The sequence below is a fragment of the Heptranchias perlo genome, chromosome 6, assembly GCF_035084215.1.
Source record: "Heptranchias perlo isolate sHepPer1 chromosome 6, sHepPer1.hap1, whole genome shotgun sequence".
NCBI lineage: Eukaryota > Metazoa > Chordata > Chondrichthyes > Hexanchiformes > Hexanchidae > Heptranchias > Heptranchias perlo.
The window spans coordinates 10,566,859-10,588,342 of NC_090330.1; the positions used below are offsets into that span (position 1 = coordinate 10,566,859).

The 21,484-nt window shown below is 44.3% G+C and overlaps 2 protein-coding genes across 5 annotated transcripts in view; one reads left to right on the forward strand and one right to left on the reverse strand.

The window, feature by feature from the left end:
* Nucleotides 1-10,650, reverse strand: part of LOC137322734 (interleukin-5 receptor subunit alpha-like) — a 40,087-nt gene extending 29,437 nt beyond the window's left edge. For 2 of the 4 annotated variants that reach the window (XR_010963223.1, XM_067985737.1), the window contains exons 1-2: nt 10,360-10,541; nt 3,791-3,928 (exon numbers count right to left, since the gene is read on the reverse strand). Coding sequence is in view for 3 of the 4 variants with exons in the window: in XM_067985737.1 (XP_067841838.1) it covers nt 3,791-3,878 (88 nt within the window). In the remaining variant the exon portion in view is untranslated. The other 2 variants (XM_067985740.1, XM_067985738.1) reach the window with 2 other exon arrangements.
* A 6,551-nt stretch (nt 10,651-17,201) lies between these two features.
* Nucleotides 17,202-21,484, forward strand: part of LOC137322736 (high affinity choline transporter 1-like) — a 56,705-nt gene continuing 52,422 nt past the window's right edge. The window contains exon 1 of the mRNA XM_067985741.1: nt 17,202-17,569. The gene's annotated coding sequence lies outside the window, so the exon portion shown is untranslated. The remainder of the gene's footprint in view (nt 17,570-21,484) is intronic.

Here is a 21,484-nt window from a genome sequence, read left to right on the forward strand (position 1 = left end):
AGACGCACAGCATCATGAACATGGATGCAGTGCAGGAAGAAGTTCAATGCTTAGACATGAGTGGTCAAGGTGAGTGAGGTCAACTGTCAAGTGGCATCTCCTACCAACTGCACCACGCACTACGCCCCCCATTACCCACATACCAATAAACTCTTTCCATCAGTACTCAACTCTTCCAATCAGATGCTTCCTCTCACCCTTACACATTACTACTGTTTCAAGTCGCCCACCCACAACTCACAGGCCACACTCACTGGCAGCTATTCAACCATGACAGGCACATCACCCAGACACATGTCCCACTTTCTTGCTGGAGAAGGTGGTGCATATCAAGAGGCAGCAAGTGGCAGTGGCATTTAGCCCATCGAGCCTGTTCCACCATTCAATGAGATCATGGTGGACCTGTGACCTTACTCCATTTACCCGCCTTAACCCCATATCCCTTAATACCCTTGGTTCACAGAAATCTATCAATCTCAGATTTAACATTCACAATTGAGCTAGCATCAACTGCCGTCTACAGAAGAGCGTTCCAAACGTCTCCCACCCTTTGCGTGTAGAAGCATTTCCTAACTTCACTCCTGCACGTCCTGGCTCTAAATGTTAGGCTATGTCTAGTATCTTGGTATTGAAGTCCAGGAGACCTCCAAAAACAGTTACAAATGTCTCGGCAGCCAGAAGCAATAATCCAGCCACTAACCTGTAAATCCTGCATGGTCCCTTTAAATAGCGCTGGTGGGGGGGGTCCTCCAGGCACTCTAAGACACGTTCAGATGGTTGGGGTTAAGACTGTGTGTTGAGTTGAGCGTTAAGTCCCAAAATGGTGTCTATCACTTTAAATCAGCGTTGCACACTGATTGAAGACATTTTCTCCCTACTTTACATGATACCAGCGTTCGTTATCTGCGCCTGCGCTAACTTCTATACCAAGAAGGCATCTGGTGCACGTCACGCAGGAAATGTGCGTGTGCATCCAAGATGCCATCTTGGATGGCGGAGAGGCCGTGTAGCGCCGAAACAACGGGCGCTACACGGCCCAATTTAGCGCCGACTGTACTGATTTCATAGTCTTAAATCTGCAGTCCTGGTTATTGAAAATAAATTGATTCAAAATTACATAAAGTTAATTTTGCATTGTTTATAGCAACATTCATGCCATTGTCCACTGTATGTCAGAAACTTTATCATCAGGGCCTATTTTAAAAGTCAGTAATTTTAAAAATATTGGGGTCAACTTCAACATCCTTTTCATTTTTTTCCAACAGGTTTGATTTTTTTTCTTTAAACATGAATATTGACATCAAAGAATGACATGGATGAGTTCCTGAGCCTAGCAGAGCAAGAGAACTGAATTGACATAACAAAGCCAAAACTGAAGCAACCTAGAGTAATAATGGTATCAATTAACCTGGCACAGGCACGATGGGCCGAATAGCCTCCTTCTGTGTTGTATCATTCTATGATTCTAATGAGGCAGCGGTCAGTCTATAAGTAGTCTAGTGATGCAGTGGTCAGTCTGTAAGTAATCTAGTGATGCAGTGGTCAGTCTGTAAGTAATCTAGTGATGCAGTGGTCAGTCTATAGTAATCTATTGATGCAGTGGTCAGTCTGTAGTAATCTAGTGATGCAGTGGTCAGTCTATGGTCAGTCTATAAGTAGCCCACTGCAGCAATGCTCAAGTATGTTTATATTTATCTTTTTGAAATATGTTGAGATGGTGGTTGTATCGTAATGTGCTATTTATATTACTGTTCCACTCACGTTATTAAATATACAAATGTATTCACTTTGCACATTTATAAGGCAGTATGTATCATGCAAAGGTATCTAACAGAACAGCTAAATGATGAAACGTAGAAAAACAAAATTACGAAATGCATAAAACAAAATGATGAAACTCATAAAAACATTACAAAAAACGGATCACATTTATTTCCTATCTCTAACTTCCCTGACAAGGTGGTGGTAGGCCTTTCCCTTGAGTGATTCTTTTTACAACTGACCGGTTTGCCAGAACACTTCAGAGGGTATTAAGAGTCAACCACTGAGCCGGCCTGCTGCACTCTTTTTAATTAGGCACAAGAGTTGCCTTACCAACTCCCCAACACATCAGGTGTCAGCTCAGTTCAGTTGGTAGTGCTTTCAATGGTCAGAAAGGCTGTGGGTTCAAGCCCTGCATTGGATCTTGAGCACATAATCTAGGCGGACACGCCAATGCAGTACTGAGAGAATACTGATAGAGCTTGATAATCTTCAAATGAAATGTTAAACTGAGGCCCTTCTGTCTGTTCGGGTGGATGTCAGGAGATCCCATTATTTCTCCAGGTGACCCACAAAATGTCCTTCCTTAACCAATGCTACCAAATACAGATTAATTGATTATTCATCGCATTGTTGCTTGTGGGCTTTTGTTGTGTGCAAAATGGTTGGTGGATTTGCCCGCATTGCATTTCAAAATAATTCATTGTATATGAAGGGTTTTGAGATGTATTTGATAGATCTGACAGTGTGTTATATAAATGCAAGTCTTCCTTTCATTAATCACAGCTGCCCTAAATTGTTTGAATAGTACAGATACATTTAAGGGGAAACTAGATAAGTACATGAGGGAGAAAGGGATAGAAGGATATGTTGCTAGGGTTAGATGAAGTAGGGTGGGAAGAGGCTCTTGTGGAAAATAAACACCGTCATAGACCAGATGGCTCAATGACCTGTTTCTGTGCTGTAAATTTTATGGTAATTCTATGTTTCAATTTACGAGAAGTCAGGAGAGTGGGTGGCACTGTGAGTTAATGCAGTGTCCATTCACCTCTGGGACTTGGGCTCAAATCCAGACTTGGCTGATGGTTATGTTTCTCTTTCTCTCTCTCTCATGGCTGTAAAGGTCTAATGGGAAATGAGTTTGGGCAGTTTTAACCCAGTGGGACTTGGCCCACAGGATAAAACTGATCGCAATTTGATGCTCAATTAGCAATTCACTCAGAGGCCCAAAGGGATATGGGAAATGGAGAAATGTTGCTATTGGCAGGGTACGGTTACACTTCTAACGTTGTGGCTGATTAGAAGGAGCTTTATTCTACAGCTGGCCATGAGCTTGGCTTGACCTGTGAGTGCTTGATTCGGACAATACATTTATTGAATGGTACTGTTCCATTTCCCAGTGCCAACAGCTCTCACCTTGACGAGCAAATAACACATTTAAAATGTAGCACAGAAAAACTAGTCTAACATTTTAATACCAAAAGCATGAACGTTGCCTAGCCAACAGCAAGATGCTGGCAGTGATCCAGTTTTCGACAGGCTTGTGCTAGCCCGCAAATTACAGAGGGCGTATTTTACTCTGCATGTATGATTAAAAAATAAAAATTCCTTTAATAAATTGGGGAAGACTCACGTAAATGACATTAGAGGAAGAATTTTTTCTCCCTTAACTTAACATACAGAGCAGAATTATCCCCAAAGAATTCAATTCAAAAGCGGGTTTCTCAGTTGAATGAATGAAATAAATCTTGTGCCAAATGGGAAACCAAGGTAACGCATTATTTTATTGAATATTCTAATCCCAAAATTCTTTTGCATTTCATGGATCAGAATTCCTCATACATTTGACCTTTGTTATACTGGGAAGGATTTGCTTCAGAAATGACTAATGGTACACACAGCTGCTGTAAAATGAGCAACATATGAAAAATAAGTACTGATGCCAGGTCTCTGAATACCGCCAACCTATGGATTACAGTTATTTACCTCAGATTATTTTGGTGTTGATAAGTTAGTTGAAATTACTTACTCATTTCTTTCGAGGAAGTGAGGGCAGTTCCGTTTACTGTAATTGTCCAAATAATGGCCATTATCAGGAACGATGGAGCAAGCAGCATGATGGTGGATCACGGAGGGCGAATAAAATAACTTGCAGTTCCAGCACAACCTAAGGAACAATACATTTATAGATTAAAATACCTTGTGTTGGATTTCATACTTCTATTTTCTTGCTTAACTTTTTAAATGTTTATTATGTTTTATTTCCATTTAGTCTGGCTCCATGCCCAAGACAATGGAAAGGAAAATCAGGTAGTTTCTATAACGGGTTGCCAATTCACAACACCTGGTTTACACCCAGGCGGCATGTTGAAAATCAATCTCATTGTGCACAATCTGAAACATTTACGGTCATTGTGGATGCAACACTCTGCAACGCTTAAGGGGCAAGATGACATTTCATTCCATTTGCACAGCCAGAGGCTTAGTTAAGGTAAATGCTTGGGAGCCTCAAGCTCACATATCAAAGGGTATCAACAGTTCGGGTGGCCAAGCTTCTGATCTCACAGATTTAAGACAGAGGACCGAAAGAAGGCTGCCTCCTTCTCTCTCGCTCTCTCTCTCCCCCAAACACAGCGGCTGAGCCGTGGGCTGACAGCAGCAGTAAGAAGCTGCTTAAAAGATCTGAACTAGCTACGCTTGGATAACTTAAGCTAGAAAAAGGGCCTTATGTTTATGAAGTAAATAAGTGACTTTTTCCACAACCGAAGAGCTTTTCAGTATCTTCTGGTGGAATGTGTGATATTTCAGTAGCCAATGTACAGAGCAAGGGTTCTCTTTTTCAATATGATTCAGAAACTCAACTAGACCAGCTACATAAATGTTGTGGCTATTACAGCAGGTCAGAGGCTGGGCATTCCGTGGCGGGTGACTCACCTAAGGATTTCCCAGAGCCTTTCCACCACCTACAAGATGTAAGTCATCAGTGTGATGGAATACTCTCCACTTGCCTGAATGAGTGCAGCTGCAACAACTCTTAAGAAGCTGGACACCATCCAGGACAAAGCAGTCCACTTGATCGGCAGCCCATCCACTACCTTAAACATCCACTCCCTCCACTCCGTGGCCACAGTGTGTACCAATTGCAGGATGCACTGCAGCAACTCGCCAAGGCTTCTTTGACGGCACCTCCAAAACCAGTGACCTCCACCACCTAGAAGGACACGGGCAGCAGTTGCATCACCTCCAGTTCCCCTCCAAGTCACACACAATCCTGACTTGGAAATATATCACCATTCCTTCATCGTCAATGCGTCAAAATCCTGGAACTCCCTACCTAACAGTGCCTTCACCACACGGACTGCAGCGGTTCAAAAAGCCCACCACCACCTTCTCAAGGGCAACTAGGGATGGGCAATAAACGCAGGCCTTGACAGCGATGCCCATATTCCCAGAACGAATAATAAAAAAAACAGGTTATTTCATCATTTAACTAGATTGGGGAATGTAGGGATAGAAGGTTCACTTATGGCAGTGACCATTGACGTTGAACACAAGAGAATATCTAAGGCAAAATGTGACAGGGATCGTGGGCTGCAAAGCCAGAGGAATAAAGCACAAACCTCAGCAAGTTGGCAGCTCCAACAACATTCAAGAAGCTCGACACCATCCAGGACAAAGCAGCCCGCTTGATCGGCACCCCATCCACCATCCTAAACATTCACTCCCTTCACCACCGGCGCACAGTGGCTGCAGTGTGTACCATCCACAGGATGCACTGCAGCAACTCGCCAAGGCTTCTTCGACAGCACCTCCCAAACCCACGACCTCTACCACCTAGAAGGACAAGGGCACATGGGAACAACACCACCTGCACGTTCCCCTCCAAGTCACACACCATCCCGACTTGGAAATATATCGCCGTTCCTTCATCGTCGCTGGGTCAAAATCCTGGAACTCCCTACCTAACAGCACTGTGGGAGAACCTTCACCACACGGACTGCAGCGGTTCAAGAAGGCGGCTCACCACCACCTTCTCAAGGGCAATTAGGGATGGGCAATAAAAGCTGGCCTTGCCAGCGATGCCCACATCCCAAGAACAAATTTTTTAAAAGGTGATTTTGACCTTGTACAAAGCGTTGGTCTGTCCCAACCTGGAGTACAATTCTGACCAAGATCCTAAAGGTAACAAACAAGATAAATGTCACTGTTTTTAACATTGTTACAGATCTAGAGGTCATCGCCTCGAACTTTAAATTTAACAATTTTATGCAGAGGGTGGTGAATGTTTGCAATGGGATAATAGTATCAGCAAATTCAAGAAAGAGTTGGATAAGTACCTGGAGAAAAATGCAATAGAGTAGTAAATGAGAGATATTATGGGATACATTTCCTATATGGTGGGATTGTCCAGATGGCCCTGTTCATTACTATGTTGCTATGGACAACTTATTGCTTGTACAGACTTGCTTATCACACTGACACACTGCTGAGCCGTGTTACTTGAAACCTGCTCAGTGTTGATCTCTTCCATTATGTTGATAATCGTGTCGCACTGTGTGTTACTGTGAACACATAAAATCGGGGAAAATAACAAACCGCGGCGGTGAATTTCCGCTGGGGTTCTTCCGATCGTCTGACGAGTCGCGGAAACGCAGGAAAAATGGGGTTCGTGCCACTTTCCTGGGATTTCCGCGGCACTTCCGCTGAAGGTACGGCAAGACGATCGGAAAGCCCGTTGTGGAAATTCACCCTTCCGGCACATACATGGGAACAGGAGTTGGCTATTCAGCCCCTCGAGCCTGTTCCGCCATTCAATCAGATCATGGCTGATCTGTATCACAACTCCATCTACCCACCTTGGTTCTGTAATACAATTGAGGATTAGCAGGGCTCTGACATTGAAAGAGGCTCAGTCATATAAAAGTTTCAGTAGAAACTATTTGTGATGTGTTTGTCATGGGAATGTTGCCATTTTAAAACCAAGCTTTACTAGGTAATATAATTCGCAATGACGATGCCACTGTGAACCTCTGTTACAAACCGGGAGAAATAATAGGAGAAGCCATTTTAACGCAAGCAGATTTGCCCTTTAAGGGGATTGCCTTAAGAGTCTGGCTATACTGTTCTTGTGGAGTCGAGTACAGATTTCCACTTGCTGGATCATTACATTTTTGTGTTAGGAGAGTATCAATTTGACCACCAGCTCTCTACACATAACATAAAGATTAAAAATTGAGTTTAAAAAGTCCCAAAGAAGTCCAATGGACTTTCTGGGAACTTTTTAAGCTTAGCTGCTCTACAGTAATTACACCATTGCTGGCGTGAAGGTTAATCAATGTTATGCTGAAGCTATACTGGTTTACCTCACACCCATCTAGTAAATTGTTAATGTTTTGAGAGCATGGGTGAGTACATTTGTTTTATCAACACTTTAAAACTAAACCACTGCATACATTTTTAAACTGCCCCAGTAGCATTTTTTAAACTTGGCCTAACACCATGGTATCAAAAGCCCAAATGGTGTGAGCGGGCCTTCGTTGATTGGAGTCAGAGTCTGGAGTCAGATCAGGGCCTGTCACTGTTAAAATGCCTGGCATTTGACTGCCACCTGCTCACAACTCTTGCCTCCAGTGTGTTGGGGAGCCATGTGACCCCTGAATTATTTGGCATTGAGTTGTTTTCAGTTGAATAGAGGAGATTGAGGGATGATTTAATTGAGGTGTATAAAATTATGAGGGTCCTAAATAGAGCGGATAGGAAGGACCTATTTCCCTTAGCAGAGGGGTCAGTGACCGGGGCCATAGATTTAAAGTAATTGGTAGAAGGATTAGAGGGGAGCTGAGGAGAATTTTTTTCATCCAGAGGGTGGTGGGGGTCTGGAACTCACTGCCTGAAAGGGTGGTAGAGGCAGAAACCCTCAACTCATTTAAAAAGTACTTGGATGTGCACTTGAAATGCCGTAACCTACAGGGCTACAGACTAAGTGCTGGAAAATGGGATTAAACTGAATAGCTCTTTTTCGGCCGGCACGGATACGATGGGCTGAATGGCCTCCTTCAGTGCCGTAAGTTTCTATAATTCTGTGATTCAAACCATCCTCTATTGATGCAAAAATGATAGTATAATTTGCATAGATAAGTTAGTATCATACAACACAGAAGGAGGCCATTCAGCCCATCATGCCTGTGCTGGCTCTTTGAAAGAGCTGTCCAATTAGTCCCACTCCTCTGCTCCTTCCTCACTGCCCTGCAATTTTTTTCCTTTTCAATTATTCACCCAATTCCCTTTTTGAAAGTTACTATTGAATCTGCTTCCACCACCCTTTCAGGCAGCGCATTCCAGATCATAACAACTCGCTGCGTAAAGGAAAATTCCCCACGTCTAACCCTCTGGTTCTTTTGCTAATTATCGTAAATCTCGGCCCTCTGGTTAATGACCCTCCTGCCAGCGGAAACAGTTTCTCCCTATCTCCATGAAAACCCTTTATATGAATGAGAGAAATTTCAACAAGGATTGGTGACACTCGCTCACACCTTTTCTGTTACATAAAAAGGGAAAAATAAATCGCCTAAAATTATTAAATATTCAAGAGTACCCAATAAGCTGAGGTCTACAGAAGAATCCTTGCCCGACAGTACCAAGAATAACATTCCATTCTTTTGAAAAGATTTCTCTCTGATTGTCAGACAGGGCCCATTGGTTTACGGTGACTAAATAAGTCAAATTCTGTTTTCATTCAAGGAATACTGGCAATATTACCAGCGTTTTAGAGATCACATTCTGATATGACATCTGTTTTCCAGAAAAGCAAGTGACTTTGCCTATAATATACATTAGGGCTGCTATTCCCGATAATCAGAGTCACAGAGTGAGTGAATGGGGCCTATTTTCCTGTTCACCGTAACCTAGGCGCCAAGCGGTCAAAGTGCACCTGAAGCACGCTCCGTCTGTAATGACCTGAACCCACCTTTATTTCTGGGTTCAGATCATCTCCTACTCTCGCCGCGCTCCTATCACAGGGATGCTCCTTGGCCTGGAAACTTGTGCCTGGAAATGGTCACCAGCTCTGTCCAAAATCAGCAGCTGAAAGGCTTCCAGACTGAAAGATCCATGAGGAGCCTGTAAAATATTACTTACATTTTTGGGGCCTCCCTTGATTAGCTGCCTGCCCCCAGCGTTCAGAGTGGGGCAAGTACATAGACTACTGTCAACTTCTTCTGTCACCCCTCAGAATGGATGCGTTTTTGGCAAACCTAGAGGGAAATGAGGCAGGGGGACCACAAACTCCCCATCCCAATTTATTTCAATGGCAGCCCTTTGCCTGCACCTGTTGTAGGCACAGGTACTCTCCCTGCCCTCAAGCAAAGCCTCAGTTATCCTCGGGCAATGCAAAGGGGCAGAGACCTGGCATCATGGGTCTCTGACCCTTTTTCCTCCCCTTTGTGCCCGAGAACTGAGCATTCCCTAGGTGCAATGGAGAGGTAGATTGGGATCAATAAGTCAAAATCTATTTTTACTACACGGGAATTCTAGATTTAATTGGTACTTGGCAGATAGCATTCCATGCTTCTATCAGTTTTCCCATGAAAAAATGAAAACCAGTTATACTGATTATCAGATAAGAGAATATGTAAATTCATATTACCAGAAGGTGGCAGAAATACCAATGTCAGGAATATAAATATCAGAAATACCAATATCAATATCAGAAATACCAATCAGAAATATCAATAGCAGAAATTCTAATTGGAGAATTACTAATAACAATATCAGAAATACCAATATCAGAAAAACCGATAGCATAAATACCAACAGCAGCAATATTAATACTGATAGCATAAATACCAATAGCAGCAATATTAATACCGATAGGAGCAATATTAATACTGATAGCAGCAATATTAATACCAATAGCATAAATACCAATAGCAGCAATATTAATACCAATAGCATAAATACCGATAGCAGCAATATTAATACTGATAGCAGCAATATTAATACCAATAGCATAAATACTGATAGCAGCAATATTAATACCAACAGCATAAATACCAATGAGAAATATTAATACCAATAGCAGAAAAACTAATATGAGATATACTAATACAAATAGCAGAAATATTCATATCAGAAAAACTAATACCAATATCAGAAGGATGAAGCCTCCGAAAGCTTGTGATTTCAAATAAAAATGTTGGACTATAACCTGGTGTTGTAAGACTCCTTACATTTGTCCACCCCAGTCCATCACCGGCATCTCCACATCAGAAATACCAGTAACAGAATATCAGTTCCAGTACCCGAAATACCAATAGCAGAAGCAACTAATTATTCTCCAATTGTCCATTTAGCAGTAAACCAATGTTGTAAACTTTCAGCAATCTCACCACAGATCATGAGGACCGGGAGCAAAGTTTCAAGGAGGCCGCTTTAAGTGAAAAGCACAGAGCATCCAGCTAACAGAATCAAGGGTTAACATTCAAAGCGCTATTGGTCGCCGACTTAACGAGAGAGTGGAAAGATTATCTGAATATTGAGAAGGAATGATGGTGATCGTACAGTGTGGGACGTCCCCTCTCCAAGATCTTTAATACTTACTGATTGGATTCCAGGCACAGATAGCTGGTGGTGTCTCTGCTGTTGTGAGATTTCGAGTAATCAATCGGAGGGCTTAAGTCTCAGGACATCGCCTCTGCAGGTAAAGAGTGGGCGGAACTTCTAAAATTCCAAGTGACTAAACTCATACACCAGGGGGAAAAAAATTGCACCGCAGCTCAATGACTCACCACACACGCTGTAATACGTTGCGAATAATTTGTGAAAGCAGGTAAAGTATGACTCAGTGGCGACAGTACATTTGCTTATCCTCACACATCCTTGGTACAATGTTAGGCAATGAGGTGAGACTCGAAATGTTGTAATGTGCTACTGTAAAATAGGGCGTATAGGTTGCACCCTTCCGCACAGACGTAAAGGAATACACACTAACAACAATAAACACTTGAATTTATATAGCGCCTTTAACGTAGTAAAATGTCCCAAAACCCTTCATAATAGTTACCAGACAAAGGTTCCAGACATCAGGAGATATCAGGTCAGGTTGAGGTAGGTTTTAAGGAGCGTATTAAAGGAGGAGGGAGAGGTGCAGAGGCGAAAGGGTTTGGGGAGGGGGAATTCCAGTGCTCGGGGCCTGGACAGCTGAAGCCTCGGCCGACAAGGGTGAGGCGACTGAAATCGGGGAAGCGCAAGAGGCCGGAGTTGGAGGAACGCAGAGTTCTCGGAGGGTGGTGGGGTCGGAGGAGGTTGCAGACTTGGGGAGGGGCGAGGCCATGGAGTTGATTTGAAGACAAGGATGAGGATTTTGAATTCGATTCGTGCTGGACCAGGGGTCATTGGAGGTCAGTGAGCCCAGGGGTGGTGGGTGAACAGGGCTTGGTGTGAATAGGCTGATTTCTGCAGGTAGAGCTGTCGGCTGGGAGCCTCACCCGCTGGCTGGGTATATCAGGGAATCACAACCCGCTGCCCATTATTTCTTGATAAGGATGGCAAGTGGGCAAAGCTCCACTATTCACTGGGAAATGAAGAACTGCCTGACATCCAACCCAGTTCTGCCCCAACATAACTTGAAAGTGGTCCTCACTAACCTGTCCAATTGAAATAATTGATCTACATAAAAACAGTCAAAGCCCTTCATTATTTTATAAACAGCTATCAAATCCACCCGAGTCGATGCTCCTCCAAAGTATAGAGGCCTAGCTCTTTGAGCATATCTGGGTAACTAAGGTGTTTTAAACTGGGAATTCATCTCGACGCCCTCCTCTGCATCCGTTCCAGAATCTCAATATCCATCACAATGAGAGGAGACCAAAACTGGACGCAATATTCTTACTCACACCTAACTAAAGTCGTGAACAAAGACATGATGCAGCCCAAACCTCCAAATACCGGCAAGAATTTCCAGTGAGTAAAAGGAAACCTCACTTTAAGAGGTGCAAGTACACTTTAAACAGGTACTGGACCCACTGGAAATCCTGCTCTCCAATTAGGCGCGCTGCCCAGCTCCACCGGAGATGTCTGGCCAGTTCGACAATGAAACTTAAATGAGGCCCGACCATCATAATGGCTCGAGCTGCAGATTGGTGACCTTGGGCCCCATAATCCCGCTCTAAAGAACAGATTTCAGATTTTGCTGCACAGAGGAAATCCTGTCCCACAAATGCCTCAATCCTTTCTCACTCCAAAGTTTTTCAATAGTGACAAGGATCTTTTGCCCCTCAGCCCTTACTGTAAAAGTTATGGGTAAGTAATGGGTGCAACGTTTTCACCACTGTGAGTGATGTTATAGTACAATACCTTGAAGCAAAATCTGCTCTGATTGTGTTGATTCTACTGAGACCCACCCAAATTGTACTCCAGCAGTGACAACTAAATTTTTTTTATTCCTTCATGGGATGTCGGTGTCGCTGGCAAGGCCAGCATTTATTGCACAGCAGCCACGGTGCGCCGGTGGTGAAGGGAGTGAATGTTTAGGGTGGTGGATGGGGTGCCAATCAAGCGGGCTGCATTGTCCTGGATGGTGTTGAGCTTCTTGAATGTTGTTGGAGCTGCACTCATCCAGGCAAGTGGTGAGTATTCCATCACACTCCTGACTTGTGCCTTGTAGATGGTGGAAAGGCTTTGGGGAGTCAGGGGGTGAGTCACTCGCTGCAGAATACCCAGCCTCTGACCTGCTCTTGTAGCCACAGTATTTATGTGGCTGGTCCAGTTTAGTTTCTGGTCAATGGTGACCCCCAGGATGTTGATGGTGGGGGATTTGGCAATGGTAATGCCGTTGAATGTCAAGGGGAGGGGTTAGACTCTCTCTTGTTGGAGATGGTCATTGCCTGGCGCTTGTCTGGCACGAATGTTATTTGCCACTTATCAGCCCAAGCCTGGATGTTGTCCAGGTCTTGCTGCATGCGGGCACGGACTGCTTCATTATCTGAGGAGTTGCGAATGGAACTGAACACTGTGCAATCATCAGCGAACATCCCCATTTCTGACCTTATGATGGAGCGAAGGTCATTGATGAAGCAGCTGAAGATGGTTGGGCTTAGGACACTGCCCTGAGGAACTCCTGCAGCAATGTCCCGGGGCTGAGATGATTGGCCACCAACGTTGCCCATCACAACATTATAATGTTTATTGGAGCTGCCTTTTACCTGCCGATGTGAATCCGACCTCTTCAACTGGTGAGAGACGTATTGTCTATACTGACAGGTTATACTGGCCACCACACACTGTGTACTGAGGATTCCTCCAAAACCTGGAGCACCACTAAGCAGGCATAGGCAGTAAATGACGTAGGGAATAATGTATTGATGCATAGAAGTTCTATAACACCTGTTACATGCAGAGCACTTCATAGGGTAGTTGTTTCCCCCGGCTGGAGAGTCTAGAACTAAAGAGCATAGTCGCAGGATAAGGGGTCGGCTATTTAAGACTGAGATGAGGAGGAATTTCTTCACTCAGAGGGTTGTGAATCTTTGGAATTCTCTAGCCTAGAGGGCTGTGGATGCTGAGTCAATGAGTATATTTAAGGCTGAGATCGATGGATTTTTGGACTCTAGGGGAATCAAGGGATATGGGGATTGGGCAGGAAAATGGAATTGAGGTTGAAGATCAGCCATGATCTTATTGAATGGCGGAGCAGGCTCAAGGGGCCATATGGCCTACTGCTGCTCCTATTTCTTATGTTTTTATGAGTGGGCATCGAGCAGGTGGGAGAAAAGCAAAGATGGGGTTGGGTGCGAAACACACTCAGCACAGAAGGTAAGTGACAAGGTAAAGCTGCTTGGATGGAGGGCATAAGGGTGGAGCGATCAGCCACTGATAGTAGTGGGGACTGTAAGGAAATATAGTTTCCACACAAATTCAGTAATAATGGTTAAAAACACACAACCATGCTATCCGAGGCAAAAACAATGAAATAAAGGATGGGCCTGTATGTCCGAACCTGTCGCCAGGCAACCACATTCCAGAATCAGTAAACCTTGACCTATTGTACCACATGTATTTTTGATTTGTAACTTTTACTCTCCTTATGTGATCACCTTTCTGTATTAATCAAACAGTATATGGAATATATGGTAACTAACTCGCATTTATGGGTTTTGTAAGTTTTATAAGGCCTTTTGCTTCTAAGGTAATTGACAGACTGGTGGAGGTTGCTAACATAAACAGTTTCAGTCACAGAATGAGACCGCTGTCCAAGCTGCTAAATGGCCAACAGCCTTAACATAACAAAGGGGGCCTCAGAGTTAGTGGCTTAGGAACAGACATCGAGTGAAAGATAAACAGGCCCAAAGCCTCCAGCTTCAGCCTTGAAGTAAAGAGATAACAGTATAAGTTGGAAAGGCAGGTCCCTCTAGTGTTGGAAGCCGATGATTGATCAACCAATGACATTATTGAGGGCCACTCAATCCACCCGTTGCCCGTGAAATGTAGAGCTAAGGAGTGGGCTGACTCTTCTGCCTTTGTCTAAAGAGATGCATGATGCCTCATTGGCCACCTCACTCTTTAGAAAAACCCCGATAAGGTAAACACCTGTGTCAGTAACAGCCCCTGTGCCTGCCCCCAAAAGTAGCATAATAGAGAGACCATTTGCGAGAGTCAGGTTGTGGAGGACAGAGAAGAAGGTACCTAGCAGGTAAATGAGAATGAGAGTACGTGTATGAGGGAATATGGAACAGATCGTGGCCTCTACCCAAAGGACAACGGGGTAATATAATTCTCAATTGTGCTTTGTAAACTACTGCTTAAATACTGTAAGGTATTGATTCTTACGTGTGCTAAATAAAGTCATATGGCTATTAACCATTATGGAGTCAGTCTCGAACAATTGAACAGAGAGTTAAATACCCTACAGAACAAAGAATAGGCTGGCATTAGAGGGGTAGACAGTGCATGACATATGATGGACAGCCCAATTGTCCTGCTCACTTGCCGCCCAAAACTTGCCCAAAGTCAAAATCTGCCCGGCAGTCTTCTGAATCAGAGCTGAGAATACTCAAGGGGTAGCGGATAGATAATGGAGTGGAGGAGGCCAAAGGGCTCTGAGGTGCACAGCAAACAATGGAGAAGACATGGGATAATTTTGAGAGGCTCTGCTGCTGGTATGGAGCCTCAGTAGTGACAGGCATAGGTCAGAAAATCAGGGCCTTAATCTTACAGTCCTGTCTCTCTGATCCATCACTCACTTCTGATCAGATTCCACACCGGTAGTAGAGTCTGACAAAATTACCCTTATAATGTCAGTGCTATAACAAGTAGGAATGGAACCATGAACAACCAGTGGACTATGGGTAAAAAACATTGGAAGGGAATGGTGTGATCGATCGTGTGGAAGGCAGCAGGGAGATCAAAATCTATTGGGAGAGATAGTGATCTGGGTCGCAGTCACACAGGATGTTGCTTGTGATTTTGACCGGTGTGGTCTCAGTGGTGTGGGTGGTGTGAAAACCTAATTGGAATGGTAGTAAAGCTGGGAGTATCATGCACTTGACTTGAGTGATTTAGTTTGATCATCCTCTCACAGTTGCATATTACAATTTTTACAGCATTGTTCAGTTCTTCATAGGTATTAGATATGATCTTTCATGGTACTGTGGTTGTATTCCCTGGGGAGTCTTTGACTAGGGGACATAGCCTAAAAATTAGAGCCAGGATTTTCAGGAATGAAGTTAGGAAACACTTCTACAAGCAAAGGGTGGTAGAAGTTTGGAACTCTCTTCCACAAATGGCAGCTGATGCTAGTTCAATTATTAATTTTAAATCTGAGATTGAAAGATTTTTTTTAACCAAAGGTATTAAGGGATATGGGGCTAAGGTGGGTATATGGGTTAGGTCACAGATCAGCCATGATCTCATTGAATGGCGGAACGGGATAAAGGGGCTAAATGGCCTACTCCTGTTCCTATCTTCCTATTTTCCTATATTGCTGCTGCTTGAATACCATATAAGGCAGCATTATGTTGGGACTCATTCAATTAAACAGACAGACTTGATAAGCGGCACCAGGGCCGACTTTCCTGACCCTTGTCCCCGGAGAACGCTCAGCTCCCTAGGTGTAAATGTCAGGAGAAAGGGCAGAGACCCAGATGGCAGGGTCTCTGCACCATTAATATAGCCCCAGGATTTATGAAGCTTTCTCAGAGTTGGGGCTTAGCCTGCGCCTGCATTAGATGCAGCAATTCTAACGAGGTAAGATTCTTTCAAGCGAGAGCTGGACCTGTTTCTGGCTGGGGTGGAGATCACCTCGTACAAAAGGTGGATACTGTATAACATTAATCAGAGCCAGAGTGGAGTTCTGGACTAGTTTTGATTGCCTAAAGAATTTTCCAGATTACTTTCCCTAATTGGCCTGGGTTTTTTCTGGTTCTTTGCCTCTCCCAGGAGATTACATGGCTTTCGGGTGGGTAGGGAGTATATATATTGTGATGCACAAGGCACCGCAGTTGTGTGGGACAGGCTGGATGGGCCAGTAAGTCTTTTCCTGTCCATCATTGTTGTGTGTTCGTATGTTCTCATTCTCCGCCTTGATTTCCATGTTGCTTACTTGCTGGACACCTCAGAGCAGGGGAGGTCAGAAATCTGAGCACTATTACCTGTCTGGACTCCTGCTGACCAGAGGGTTTACAGGGATCCCAAAGCATGCCAAAGATTGCAAGGTAGGGCTGCCTTCAGTCATTGGCACCATCTACCCCCAGGATCTACTAATCAAATTGGGACCTTCACTACCATCAGCCAGAAGTTCCCAATCATCAAGGCCAGACATGATTTTCCTGCCAATATTGCTGGCATTAAGAGCTGCCAAGTGTTAGGCTGGTGCAGGTGCTGCCTCAAGGCAATTTACATAAGAACATATGAAATAGGAGCAGGAGTAGTCCGGACGGCCCCTCGAGCCTGCTCCGCCATTCAGGAAGATCATGGCTGATCTCCTACCTCAACTCCACTTTCCCGCTCTATCCCCACATCCCTTGATTCCTAGGACAGGAAATCCTGGCAAACCCAAGGCTGAACAGGTGCACATTTAAGAAGTTCCAGGGACTGCTGCACTAGAAGGCCCGCCCTCTGCCCCAGCCATTTTTAGGGCACACCAGAATGGCACTGTGCCAATTGCGCAAACTAGTGCAATTTCCAGTGCACCTCTAGATTGCCCTTGAAACGTTCCTAGTGTATATTATAAAGAGACCTGTGCCATGGAGCAGTGTGGACTGCTTTTTCTCCTGGCATGAACTGGAGGATTTTGAGGCAATTACTTGGCCTATCTTGAAAAGAGGCGGTTACTTGACATATCTTGAAAAGACTTGTGTGGGTCAGCAGACATATCTTGGAAAACCTGTTGTGAGTCAGCAGAGCCTCGTGGTGCACTCTCAACTTGTTTACAAGCTGTGGTCAACCAAGAATGTTCAAATTGTTAAAATCGTGAGTGTGTAGGCATGTGGTGTGTCAAGATTAGCAGAGGTATCGCTCAAAAAGGGATGGGTAACGTTTACTGGCAAAAGCTTGATGCACAAGTGAAGGTAACCTATCAGGAGAGGTGACCACCCAAATGACAAACCAAGAGTGGTTGAAGAGGACGATCGTGGCAGTGATCGCATGCTGTCCGTACCGCTAAGGAAGGATAAAAGAATATAGAATCAGGCACTCCGACATGAGCTGATGTTGAGGAAACATATCATCCAAGAAGATTGACGTCGGGAAGAACCTTTGTGAACAAAGAGATTGATCGCCTCAGCGTTCCGAGTGCTTTGCAGCCCATTCAAAGGTTGAATGTATCTAATCCGTTAAAGATAAGGGAACTGTATCATAGTATTACACTGATAATTCTATTAAGAACTGTATGACTTAAACTAAAAAGTAAAGAGCGTTGTGAGACTTTGTTTGAGACTCATTACTCTACTCGGTATATTAAGACCGAGAGATAGGGAAGTAAATAAACTTACAGGACCCACCACAAAACCCGACGTTGGGGCAGAACCCGAACAGAGATGAACTTTTCAGATGATTTTGGCCCCCGCTGCGCCACTTGTGTGCCTGGACTGGTGGTGCAAGGCACACAAGACTGAGATTGATAGATTTTTGGACTCTAAGGGAACCAAGGGATCGGGTGGGAAAGTTGAGTTGAGTTCGAAGATCAGCCACGGTCTTATTGAATGGTGGAGCAGGCTCGAGGGGCTATATGGGCTACTCCGTTTTTTAATTCATTTATGGGATGTGGGTGTTGCTGACAAGGCCCATCCCTAATAGCCCTTGAGAAGGTGGTGGTGAGCCGCCTTACTGAACTGCTGCAGTCCCTGTGGTAAAGATACTCCCACAGTGCTGTTAGGTAGGGAGTTCCAGGATTTTGACCCAGCGACGATGAAGGAACGGCAATAAGTCAGGATGGCGTGTGATTTGGAGGGGAATGTGCAGGTGGTGGTGTTCCCATGCGCCTGCTGCCCTTGTCCTTCTAGGTGGTAGAGGTCGTGGGTTTAGGAGGTGCTGTCAAAGAAACCTTGGCGAGTTGCTGCATTGCATCTTGTAGATGGTGCACATGGCAGCCACGGTGCGTCAGTGATGGAGGGAGTGAATGTTTAAGGTGGCGAATGGGGTGCCAATCAAGTGAGCTGCTTTGTCCTGGATAGTGTCGAGCTTCTTGAGTGTTGTTGGAGCTGGTTTGCGGGTCAGGAGATGAGTCACTCGCCGCAGAATACCCAGCCTCTGAGCTGCTCTTATAGCCATAGTATTTATGTGGCTGGTCCAGTTAAGTTTCTGGTAAATGGTGACCCCCAGGATGTTGATGGTGCGGGATTTGGCGATGGTAATGCCATTAAATGAGAAGGGGAGGTGGTTAGACTCTCTCTTGTTGGAGATGGTCATTGCCTGGCATTTGTGTGGCGTGAATGTTACTTGCCACTTGTCAGCCCAAGTCTGGATGTTGTCCAGGTCTTGCTGCATGCGGGCACGGAGTGCTTTATTATCTGAGGGGTTGCGAATGGAGCTGAACACTGTGCAACCATCAGCGAACATCCCCACTTCTGACCTTATGATGGAGGGAAGGTCATTGATGAAGCAGCTGAAGATGGTTGGGCCTAGGACACTGCCCCGATGAAGTCCTGCAATGATGTCCTGGGGCTGAGATGATTGGCCTCCAACAACCATTGCCAACTTCCTTTGTGCTAGGTATAACTCCAAACACTGGAGAGTTTTACCCCTCTTTCCGGTTGCCTTGAATTTTACTAGGGCTCCTTGATCTCCAGCTCCTATTTTTTATGTTCTTATGTTCTTACAATTTCAGGCCCAGAGACAAAGACAGAGAATGAGATTGAAAATGAATATTTCAAGATAATCAGGCTGACTTTAACTTTCGGCAGTGTCGAGAAACGAGCTGCCCGTTACACATTTTGTCCAATTTTCCATTCCAGTGGGCAGCCCATTTTCTGCCACTGTCAAAAGTTAATGGGCAGAGTGGCATGGCAACGCTGGCCACAGCTCCTGTGAAATACATTAACAAATGTTCTACTGTGTCTCACTTTACAGAAGATGTCTGGAAAAATACTCCCGTTTGAGTTCCTGTCATTCTGAATTCACATGAAAAACTGGTTTTCTGAGTGTATCCTTTCAGCTGCCTCTTTAATTGCACTCCCTAAGGATAGTTTGCTGTAATCTTTTTTTGGAGGCTGCACAAACCTCAAGTATTAGTCATGCACTAGACACATCTGTTCTGGCCTGCAGATCCGACAGTTTGGGTAACCACAACCCCAGTTCCTTCACAAGACAGCGTGAAAGTGTGTGTTATCTCGGGAAGTTGGTGTTACCTCTTTATGTCTACCATTTTGTTATTCAGACCACAAAATTACTTTTCAAAAGATTGACGTTAAATGCACCTTTGCGTTGTCATTTTGGCAGAAGGCATTGGGAGGTCATGTTGAAGGTAATTTGACTAGTTCCATAGGCACTTTATGGGCTGTTGAGGGAAATTTTCCTGTAGTTGTTAATCATGCAGAAACAGTAAATGTAAATTAACACAAACGCAAGATTGCGGTTAATTAGATAATTAAGTTCAATAACAATACAACATGAGAACATTCGCAATGCACCAAATGTGATAACATTTCTCAGCATTTCAAAACAATATTTGTTATACTATGAATGTTTAGGATACAATGGCCCGTTTGCTGTGATATTTAATATTTTACTATGAATTATTAGTATAATTTTCTGTTAATTGTAATGAGATATTTATAAAATGTAGAGTTTTCAAGACTTTGAAAGAGCATGCGCTTCCAGCCCGCCATATTGGAGGAGCCCATTTAGTGCCTGAAAAATGGGTGCGGTACTATCGAATTTCTAGGCCATTATCTGGTCATTTATCTCATTGCTGTTTGTGGGACCTTGCTGTGCACAAATGGGCTGCAAATTGGCTGCATTTGCCTACATTACAATAATAACCATACTTCAAAATTGGTTATGAAGCATTTTGGGATATCTTAAGGACATAGAAAAAGCTATATAAGTACAAGTTCCTTCCTTCTTTCTAATAACATTCCAAAGCTTTCCTGGTTGGCCTCCCATCCTCTGTAAACTTCAACTCATCCAAACCTCTGCTGCCTGTATCCTACCTGCACCAGGTCGCACTCACCTATCACTCCTGTTTTACTGACCAAATTTACTGTCAGTTGCCCAGCACCTCCAATTTAAAATTCTCATCCTCGTGTTTAAATCCCTTCATGTCCTTGCCCTTCCCTATCTCTGTAACTTCCCCATACTCTACAATCCCCCCAAAATCTCCATTCCTCTGATTCTGACCTTTTGTGCAAACCCCTTCCCTCACCCTTCAGCTATGAAGAGAGACTGGGAAGATTGGGTTTGTTTTCCTTGGAGCAGAGGAGGCTGAGGGGGGACATGATTGAGGTGTACAAAATTATGAGGGGCACAGATAGGATGGATACTAAGGAGCTTTTTCCCTTCGTTGAGGGTTCCATAACAAGGGGACATAGATTCAAGGTAAAAGGCGGGAGGTTTAGAGGGGATTTGAGAAAGAACTTTTTCACACAGAGGGTGGTTGGAGTCTGGAACTCACTGCCTGAAAGGGTTGTGGAGGCAGGAACCCTCACAACATTCAAGAAGCATTTGGATGAGCACTTGAAATGCCATAGCATACAAGGCTACGGACCAAATGCTGGAATATGGGATTAGAGTAGACAGGGCTTGATGGCCGGCGCGGACACGATGGGCCGAAGGGCCTCTATCCGTGCTGTATAACTCTATGACTCTATGACTCTATGACCCCACCTTTGGCGGCTGTATCCAGGCCCCACGCTCTGGAAATCCCTCCCTAAAACCCTCTGCCTCTCTAACTCATTCTCCTCCTTAAAGACCCTTCTTCAAATGCACCTGGTTGACCAACCCTTCTACATAAGAACATAGGAAATAGGAGCAGGAGTAGGCTATACGGCTTCTTGAGCCTGCCCTGCCATTTAATGAGACCATGGCTGATCTTTGACCTCAACTCCACTTTCCCGCCTGATCCCCATACCCCTTGATTCCCTTAGAGTCCAAAAATCTATCGCTCTCATACCCCGCTACTATCTCCTTCTTTGGCTTAGTGTCCATTTTCGTCTGATTACACCTCTGTGAAGCACCTCGGCACTATAAAAGGCACTATATAAAAACAAGGTGATGTTGATCATACTTTCAA